Source organism: Chenopodium album, chromosome 14 (assembly GCF_948465745.1).
Source record: "Chenopodium album chromosome 14, dcCheAlbu1.1, whole genome shotgun sequence".
Lineage (NCBI taxonomy): Eukaryota > Viridiplantae > Streptophyta > Magnoliopsida > Caryophyllales > Amaranthaceae > Chenopodium > Chenopodium album.
Window position 1 is genome coordinate 17,433,661 of NC_137847.1, and position 10,448 is coordinate 17,444,108.

A 10,448-nucleotide genomic window follows, 5' to 3' on the forward strand; every position below is an offset into this window, starting at 1 on the left:
ATGCACATCTGAAGCTAACATTTGACTGAATAAAGATTTTGATGAACTTCGTATCTATATCATTTCCAAGGAGTAGAAGATGCAACCTAGAGTAGATTATTTTGAAGAATTCTCACAAATCATAACGGGGAATATAGGTCAATAAACGTGAATGAGAAGTCTAGATATTCCCTTCGTCTCAAAATAATTATTCCCTCCATCCATAATATAATTCCCGTTTTGAAAGATACTATGGGTACACTTGGTGTACAAAAAATCTTGTACACCAAGCTCTCTATTGATTGAAAGGGAATCTTATTTTAAAGTGGGTTATCTACTTATCTTTCTTTTCATTTAAATTTCAAACCTTATTTTTAAAAATTTATAATTTGAATTTCAAATTCAACCATAATTTAATTAGTATATAATTCCAAAATTTATGTCTGCCTTTTTTTCCTTGCCTTTTTTTTTTTACCCTCCACTTTGTTAGGAGCAAATACAAGTTGATCTCCTTGATAAACGTTTTTTGTTTATCAAGTGACATTCTTGTAATTAAATTGCAAAAAAAACAAAAAAACAACTTGTTGGCGCTGAGGTGTTACACTTTTTCTGAGCCCACGTGCAAGGTGATCTTCACGAATCAACTAACGATTTTTCTTGTTTCCGTTTGGAGTTAACCCAAGTTCACCAGCTTGAGTTAACTCATGGTGAGTTAAGGTTTCAATTAAAAAAAGGTAAAAAATAAAAACATCAGAATTGAAGTATAGAGTAAAAATTGGAAATTATATAAACATTATTTTGGAATGATTCTGGTAAACGTCAATGGCTAGATCGAAAGCTCATCTTCAATGGTGAATCAATGGAGACGGAAATATCAATTACCCTTTGGGGTTAATCCTACCCTAAATTTCTCTAATTTTCGTAGGGTTTTCGTTTGATTTGACGGCGGACCCGCCGTTAATATCGGATTGGTGTTAGTGTAAGAAGGAGGAAGATGAAGATGGTGGATTGAATTAATCAAAAACTCATGAAAGTGGGTTTGTAAAGCAAAGTGGTGGTTGCTAGATCTGACCATTTTCGGAGGCATTAAACCTCACAAGTTCAGTAATTAAGTTTTTGCTGAAATTGAGGAGTGGTGGTTGCCGAAAATCAACAACGACAACGACCCCAACAAGACAAGCTACAGCGAAGACGATGAAGATGGTGAACAACATTTGAATTCAATGACTTTCACTAATTTTGAAGACAATGACGGGTAGGACCACTAACTCCCACTAACTATGGTTAAGGGCTTCCTCTTTGACGCCGTTCTATTGGAGTTATTTTGCAAGTTTGTCTGTCATAAGCTCTTTACGCATTTACCCCTTCTTTTTTGTGCAAAAAGACCAGTAAACAAGCCCAGTTTATCTCGGAGATTAACCGGGGCCTGCTCCTTTGTTAGAGAGAAAACATGTTCTGGATACTTGAGTTAGAAGCTCTATATTGACGGAGATGGCTACGCCGGTGGCGAAATCGCGCCTCGGTCGTCATTCGCGTCGTACAGTTTCTCTGGTGACCCGATGCCGGTTATCGATTCTTTATAAGTATTAAAAATTATTTAGATCTTATAATCAATTATCTTGAAAAGACACATGTCGCGTCCACAATAAAAAAATTCCCGCCAAAACTTTTTTTTTCTTTTATTTTTTTTTTCATGATTTTTAAAAAATATAAAAGAGAATATGTCGCCTAAAAATTAGAACAATAACAACTAATTTAAATAAATATAATATTTTTTAAATCGTATAGGCAATCTATATATAAATACAAACTTGTAATTTATAAAAATTATTTTTTCCTATGAATATCCGAGCATTGCTCGGGCAAAGAACTAGTTTTTAATGAAAATACGCTAAAGATCTTAATAATTTGTTGATGAAAGTTATAATTTGTAAAAGATATCTTAACCAAATTAATTTAGGTGATTGATACCCTTGATTTATACCCAGGAAATTTCATATTATATTGTTGTCGAAGTTTGGAATTCAACACCAATCAATTTTTGGGTAACCAATGCCTATAATATAAATTAATTCGTTTTCATCTAATATATGTGTTGATACCCCTTACGTCATTGGTCTAGTATACAAACCCCTTGTGTTATGATGGATAGTCGTCATGTGTTCGAATCTTGTTGAGGTACAAATAAATACGTTTTAATTTTTTATTTTGTATATATTTTCATTTTAAGTTATCATTATTTTATTTAAAAAATCAAAACTAATTATCATCATTTTTTAAGGAATCATATTTGTATTTATAAAATCAAAACTAACACCATATTTCAAAGTTACTTTCTATATGTGTATTTCAAAGTTAAAAAATCAAATTACTCTTTTTATTATATTATGTTGTATAGTGGAAACTCCCTTGAAAGAAAGGGTTTTCTCGGTCGCAAAAATGTGCTCTATCTATCTGTGGATAGCGATCTCCGGATTCCGGTTACCTTGCTCTGTTTCCCTGACCTTGATTCATTCGTTATGGCGGATGAAATTGTCACTCTGTACTCTAATCTCCGAATTCAAGAAGAAGAAAACTTAACCATTGACTTGGGAGAGATAAACCCTAACGATGAGGAGAAAAATTTAGAACTGATGCTAATTGGAAAGCTCCTTACGCGCATGACATACAACGTTGATGCTTTCAAAAAAACCATTACTAATGTCTGGTCTCCGAGTAGCGGTGTGGCGATTAGGGTTCTTGGCCCAAATTTATATGCCTTTCAATTTTTTCCATTGGAAGGATATGGAGAAAGTTTTAAAAGGAAGGTCATGGTGTTTCGACAATATGCTTGTAGTCTTGAAAGAGATTGATGGCAAGGAACATCCAGAAGAGATGAAACCCACCAAATCACCCTTTTGGGTTCGAATCAAAAATCTTCCCTTTAATTGCAGATCGGATGCTCATGTTAAAAAATTGATGGAAGGCATGGGGGATATTCTTGAATTAGAGGATGACTCTTTGGGCATGGGTCGATTTAGGCGAGTCAAAATTATGCTAGACATTACCCTCCTCTTCGACGTTTTCAAAAGATTAAAGATCGCAAGGGGATGGAACTCCAGGTTGATTTTGCCTACGAACGTCTACCCTTCTTCTATTTCGCGTATGGCATTATGGGGCACTCTGAGCGTGATTGCATTACTATTGCCGAGGAGGACAAGCATGAGAAACTTGGATGGAGTACTGCTTTAAAAGCCACTCCTAGAAAGGGTACATCGAAAGAGAAGGAAGAGGTGGAAAGTCTTCTCTCTGCAAAGCGTTTGATTTTTGTTACTAAACAGCATACTGATGATTGCCAGGAGGAAGAAGTATGTAAGGAGATGGGTGCTATCATTGAGAAGCCGTGTGCACAGTCAGGTGATGAGCTGGGTTTTATCTCTCCAGAAGCTAGCAGCGCTATTGAGGTGAAAAACAACAATAACCCCAATACTTGATGAAAGTGGGAAGGTAACTCATGCATCTTTGAATATAAATTCTGCTATTAATTTGCCTCCCCTTGAGATTAGCACCTTTAATGTGGGGTGTACAAATTCTGATGATGTTCGTATGGGAAAGAAAAAGGGGCGTACTATGAATGGGAACAAAACAAATTTAACTCCTCACATAACTCCCAAAAGCTCCCGCAAAAGACAACTTGATAGTGATGAGGTTCTGTCAAAAAATAATAATGTTCATGCTGGAAAAACGTTACAAGCAAAATGTCTGTGTTAACATAGAGGGGAGTGTGAACATGGAAACTGATTTGGCGGCAGAGGTTGGCTCTGCACAACCCTGCCTCTCCCAATGAATGTGCTAGCTTGGAACTGCAGGGGATTGGGTAACTCCCTGTCAGTTCGACAGCTCCGTAAGTGGAGTAATAGATTTGCCCCCGGCATGATTTTTGTGTCGGAAACAATGATAAGTAAGATTGAAGTAGAGAAGTTAAAAGGGCGTTTGGGTTTTGAAAATGCTCTTAGTGTTGCTAGTATAGGGAAGGCAGTTGGATTGTGCTTGTATTGGAAAAAGGAGGTGAATTTCTCATTGGTTTCTTTTTCGCAAAATCACATTTGTAGGGATGTCACTGATTCGGAGGGGAGTTGGAGATTTGTCGGGATTTATGGGTGGCCAAAGGAAGAAGATAAACATAAAACATGGATTTTAATGCGACATCTTGCTGCCAAAACACCTCACCCCATCATTTTTAGAGGGGATTTCAACGAAATTCTTTCCTACGGAGATATCGAAGGGGGTACCGATAGAGATAGAAAGGAAATTGAGAATTTCCAAGACATGATGGATGACTGTGAGCTTCGAGACTTGGGCTACATTGGTAGTTGGTACACTTGGGAAAGGGGGAATAGCATGGAAACCCGAGTTAGAGAACGTCTGGATCGATTTCTAGGATCTCGTTCTTGGCTTAACTTATTTCTGAATGCTGTTGTTGAGCACCTGGTTTGCTATAAGTCCGACCATACTACCTTGCTACTTAGACATAACGAGGGGAGAAAGAGGAAAAAGAAGAAGACTAAGAACTTCCGGTTTGAAACCGGTTGGCTCTTGGATGATACTTGTGAGTCTGCAGTTAGGGAGGCTTGGGAGAATTCGGAGGGTGTTGCAACCTTTGAGAGAATTACTGCCAAAGCTATAAGTCTCGGGAAATGGATTAAATCAAAGTTCCATCAGCTTGAAAAGAAGATTGATGATGCCGAGCAAGCTCTAAAGACGGCCCAACTCCAAATCTCATCTCTAGAGAGTATACAAGAGTGTTTGCATATTGAGAAAAAACTTGATGAATTGAATGAAAAGTTGGAAGCTTAGTGGTATATTGGTAGTAGAGTGTCGGAGGTCCGTGATGGGTGACAAAAATACCAAATATTTCCACCATAAAGCATCCCAGAGAAAAAAGAAGAATTTTATTGGTGGTATATATGATGATCAGGGAGTATGGCACTCAAATGAGGATAACATTGAGGAGATTTTCTGTAAGCATTTTGGGGGTTTATTTACTTCTTCCTCCTCCTCTGAAGCTAATATATAGATTGCTCTTGATTATATGAGGCCGAGTATTACTCCAGCCATCAATGCAGAACTCTTGCACCCTTTTACTAAGGAGGAGATTTTAGAGGCTCTGAAACAGATGCATCCTTGCAAAGCCCCGGGTCCCGACGGAATGCATGCCTTCTTCTATCAACGTTTTTGGCATATTATTGGCGACGAGGTGACTTCTTTTGTTAGTAGTATTTTACATGGTTTTTCTTCTCCGAAGCCTGTTAATAATACTAACATTGTCCTTATTCCGAAAGTTGAGTCTCCTACTATTACTGCTGAATATCTCCCTATTGCTCTGTGTAATGTGCTTTATAAATTGGTGTCAAAGCCTATTGTTATGAGACTTTAAAATATCCTTCTTGATATTGTTTCTGAAAATCAGAGTGCTTTTGTCCCGGGCCGTCTTATTACTGATAATGCTCTTATCGCTTTGGAGATTTTTCATACTATGAAGAATAGGAGCAAAGGGAAAAAAGGGAAGATAGCTATGAAGTTGGATATGAGCAAGGCATATAATAGAGTCGAATGGGTTTTTCCGAGAAAACTCCTCTTGACGATGGGATTTGATGGCCGCTGGGTCAACTTGGTGATGGACTGTGTATCGTCGGTCTCATACTCTTTTGTGATTAATAGAGGAGTATGTGGTTCGGTCTCTCCTACTAGGGGACTCCGACAGGGGGATTCTCTCTCCCCTTATTTATTTATTTCGGTAACCGATGTTTTCTCTAATATGTTACAGAATAAAGTGAGTGACAGGGCTCTCCATGGGGCCAAAGCTAGCCGTAATGGTCCAGCAATCTCTCACCTTCTTTTTGCAGATGATAGCCTACTCTTTGCCAGAGCTAACCGACAGGAATGCAAAATTGTAGTTGATTTACTCAAACAGTATGAAAAAGCATCTGGGCAGATAATTAATTATGAGAAGTCGGAAGTTTCTTTCAGCAAAGGGATCCCTATTGAGCATAGAGAGGGTTTGATGGAAATTTTACATATGCGGCAAGTTGACAGACATGAAAAATACTTAGGTATCCCGACTATTGTGGGTCGATCGAAAAAAGTCATCTTTGAGGCGGTTCTTGATAGATCTGGAAAAAATTGCAGGGTTGGAAAGAAAAACTTTTGTCAAGAGCAGGGAAGGAAATTCTCCTCAAATCGGTCATTCAAGCCATCCCGAATTATTTGATGGAGGTCTATAAATTTCCAAGCATGATCATCCAGCGTATTCATTCGGCTATGGCAAGGTTTTGGTGGGGCTCGAGAGATGGGGAAAGGAAAATACATTGGAAAAATTGGGCGTCCATGTGCACTTTGAAATGCCTTGGAAGGATGGGTTTCTGGGACTTGCGGGTATTTAATGATGCCCTCTTGGGCAGACAGGCTTGGCGTCTCGTGAAAGCTCCTTCTTCTTTACTTGGGCGGGTCTTTAAAGCAAAATATTATCCCCACTCTGATTTTGAATCCTATCTTGGGTTGGCAGGGAGCTATTCTTGGCGTAGTATTTGGGCGTTGAAGGCTATTATCAAGGAAGGGGTTTTATGGAAGGTGGGAAATGGTCACAATATTAATTTGTGGTCGGATCCGTGGGTGGCTGATGCGAAGGGTCGTTTCATTCATAGTGAGGTGTCTACTGATATCTCTACAGTAAGTGATATAATTGATCCGAAAAGCAGGGAGTGGAATCTTGATATCCTTGATGAGTACTTCACTGAGAGGGATAAGAAATGCATTTTGGCCATCCCTCTTAGTGAAAGAGAGCAGTACGATGAGATATGCTGGGCGTTCTCCAAGTCAGAAGAGTATATGGTAAAATCTGCTTACTTGCTCGGGAAGGGGTGCGAGTTGGATAATTTCCATCAAGCTTGGCTGCAAATTTGGAAAGCGGATGTTACCCCAAAAGTTCGTCATTTCTTCTGGAGACTTTGTACGAACACTCTTCCTGTCAAAAGTCTCTTGCACTTCCGCCATCTCACCTCGGATGTGGCCTGCCCTTGGTGTTTAACCGAATCTGAAACAGTGAAGCACGCTTTTGTAGACTGCAATCGGGTGCTGGGCTTATGGGATGATTGATGCTGTTCTGAGATGGCGAAATGTGGTGAGTACGATTCTATTTGTGATCTTGTAGTTCGTTGGAAAAAATTAGAGCAAAAAATTATACAACGAGGTATGTTCCTAGCTTGGTGTATATAAGGCGATAGAAATTAAAAGGTGTTCCAGAATAAATCAACACCTAATGCTGTGACAGTAGCACGTGTTGCCAGGTACGTAGAGGAACAAGGGAAGTATGCTGCTCGCATCTATGAGGCTGTGGGTCTTTGTCCTACTCCCATGTAATACCCCGTATTTTTTATACGTATTTTCCTAATTAATTATTATTTTCTAAAAAGGGTATTTTAGTAATTTAACTTACTATTTAAATCTTGGAGCCAAAACGATATTTGAATTTTGGCGCCAAAAGTATTTTAAAAACAAATTATTATTTTGGATAAGATTTATTATCTTTTAAAAACCGGATTATTTACATATTTCGGATATTTTAATTAAAGCAAAATAATTTTTTTTAATTAATTAATTATTATGGCCGAAATTACCTAATAACTAGCTAGGATTTTCGGATTTTTCATGTATGGAAAATCTGATTTTTCTTGGTTATTTATTGGTAAATAATTGGTATTTAATTAATTAATTATTTAATTATTATTTTATATTATTTATACAATTATTTTATTCCTTAAAAACCGAGCAAAATCTTCCTAAATATATCTAGAGGAATCCGAAAATTAGAGCTATGGTAAGCTCCATATTTTCGGCCCTCATGAAATATTTTGGGGGAATTTAATTGGTAAAATTATATTTTTAATTATCTCTCAAAATCTCCTATTTCCTTAATTCTAATTCTCTATCTTTTTAATATCCAATCACCATATTTTCTTGCCATTCATTCTTCTTAATTATTCCCCAATTAATTCCAATTTCCTTAATATTTTTCATGACAAACATATCTTCCATATTCAATTATACACAAGCTCTTCAAATATCAAAACTTTCCTTAATTCTTTTATTCACTTCTCCAAGTAATCCCTTAAACCCTACTTACCATAATTCTTCCTATATTTTCCTACCATAATTCATACACATGCTAGCCTATATATACCCCTTTAATTCATGATCAAACCTCACACTAATTCTCTTCTTTTCTTCTCCTCTTTTTACACAAATCATCCCGTTTATCTTTGAAGCCAATTTTCGGGCACTTCTGGTCAGTTTTTGGGGTATTTCTGTTTCACATAAGATTGTTCCTCTCGAAAAATCCTTGAGGTTAGGCTCAAGAATCACCCAATTCGGAGTTATATCAAAGGAGTTATAGCCTCTGCAAGTTCTGCCTATTCTTTCCAACGAAAATCCAATTCTTCTCTTTTCCTTGGTTTCTTATCTTTTCTTCTTCTCTTCTCTTATTCAATTATTATTATTATGAGTAGTTTTAATTATATAAAATTAGATTTTTAATGATGTTTATGAAAATTAATTTAAAAGGTTCATGTACATATAGTTGGGAGTTTTTAATTTCATTATTTGTGATTATTTGTTAACCTTATATTAATTAAGGTTATATTTATTTGTAGGGTGTGTTCAATCAAGCTACTTGAGAGTTCTTTTGAAGTGTTTTTGGCTAAGCGAGGATTAAGGTACGTTAGGTGGTTAGATACCTTGAAAAAAAAAGATTGATTTGAATGAGCATGTTTGAATGATTTTATGGTGATTGAATTAAATTGACTTGAATTATGGTTTATGAAATAAAAGTATGTTTAAAAGATTGGTTTTAATAATTAAATTGGAGTATTGATTTTTTTTATAACATGTTTTGATTAATTAATTTATTATTCATGTTTAAAAAGGATTGGTTTTGAAAGCTTGTTGGATTTATAAAAAAAAAGGAGTTTGAATTATTATTATTAAAAGTTGGAATTATTGGATTTAAAGAGGATTTATTTAATCATTGAATTAAATTTATTATTTATGCTTTATAAGCATGTTAGTAATCCCACTATGCGGATTTGGTATTTTGATAAGGCCTTGGACTTTGTATGACCGGGTCTTTCCTCAATAATAGCCTTGTAACATAAAGAGACTAGCTTGGGGGTGTGCACACTTGGGAGAGGAATTGGTTTAATTGGTTTTAAAATAATTGGAATTGGTTTTATTGATTATTGGGATTTGAATATTGAGAATTGGTTTTGAATCATGAGTTTGGAATTACTAGATTAATTATTGGAATTAATTTCAAAAGCATGTTTGCAAATAAATTGAGTTTAATTATCTTGCACTTACCGTACTTAGCATATTTTGCTAACCCGTATTTCTTATTTGTTTTGGTTCGCCCTGTTTATCGTAATGGTAAGCAGTGTTATTTCAGGTGGAGTGAATAAATTGATGCATTGGAGTCCCGGGATTTGGTTTCACTAAGTTAGGAATCGTGGTCTTTGTATCTATTTTTGAGTACTCATAACATTGGTTTCTATTCATAGTTATTATTAATAAAGGAGAGTTTTGAAGTTTCCGCTGCAAAGTATTGTTTTGTTAGTAAGTTGAGTAGCCTTGCGTAATCACGCAGCGGTAATACGCCTAAGTCTATCTCTACAGTATAATTATACGTATTATACTAGTATTTCCATAGAGGGAGATTTGGGGGTGTTACATCCCAGCTCTAGCAAATGGTGCACACCTCCTGCAAATATTATCAAGATTAATGCTGATGCTAGCCTCGCAGATGAAGGATGGGTGGGGCTTGGGGCTGTTATGAGGAATGATAAGGGGGAGGTCATTGTGGCTGCTACAAGAAGGTGTCGAGCCTTCTGGTTCCCTGAGACAGCAAAAGCAAAGGCACTGTTATTTGCACTAAAGCTTGGCAGGAGGTATGGGTATACAGAAGTCATATTAGAATCAGATTGCAAAGCAATAATTGAGAAGCTCTCTAAAAGGTCGGCAGCAATAGAGATTGATACAGTGCTTGGGGATATCCTTGCCTTGTGTTCAAGTTTTGTGTCTGTTAGTTGGTCACATGTGAAACGAGATGGAAATTGCGTCGCTCATCATCTTGCTAAACTAGTTCCTTTAGATTACGAACAATTGTGGGAGAATCATGTTCCCCAAGATGTTTCACCATTTGTACTTATGGACTCTTTGTCCCTTAATTAATTAAAGGTTGTAGTTGGTTTCAAAAAAAAAAATGTTGTATAGTGTGTCCTAATCATTTTGTGGGCATAAATTTTTGTTCACTGATTGGAATTTCAGTCGAAAACTTATTTCTTGGATCTTTGGCATAATGTGTTCCTCTAATATCTCATTCCATGCACCAAATTCACTAGCTTCCACTATAGGCGCAAGTACTTTTTTGTGAACACAAT

General features: G+C 36.5%; 1 protein-coding gene across 1 annotated transcript; it reads left to right on the plus strand.

Moving 5' to 3' along the window:
• Positions 1–7,125: 7,125 nt before the first annotated feature.
• LOC145577855 (uncharacterized) lies at positions 7,126–10,239 on the plus strand. The gene is made up of 3 exons (XM_081635286.1): positions 7,126–7,207; positions 7,289–7,373; positions 9,747–10,239. The coding sequence occupies exons 1-3, from the start codon at positions 7,126–7,128 to the stop codon at positions 10,237–10,239; spliced, it is 660 nt and encodes a 219-aa protein (XP_081491412.1).
• The last annotated feature ends 209 nt before the right edge of the window (positions 10,240–10,448 follow it).

Bases quoted from the DNA above. Each gene is read 5' to 3' on its own strand.
- LOC145577855 (XM_081635286.1), top strand. From the start codon at position 7,126: ATGGCGAAATGTGGTGAGTACGATTCTATTTGTGATCTTGTAGTTCGT. The intron at 7,208-7,288 runs GTATGTTCCTAG...ATGCTGTGACAG, and splicing joins GCAAAAAATTATACAACGAG to TAGCACGTGTTGCCAGGTAC. The intron at 7,374-9,746 runs GTAATACCCCGT...GTTACATCCCAG, and splicing joins GGTCTTTGTCCTACTCCCAT to CTCTAGCAAATGGTGCACAC.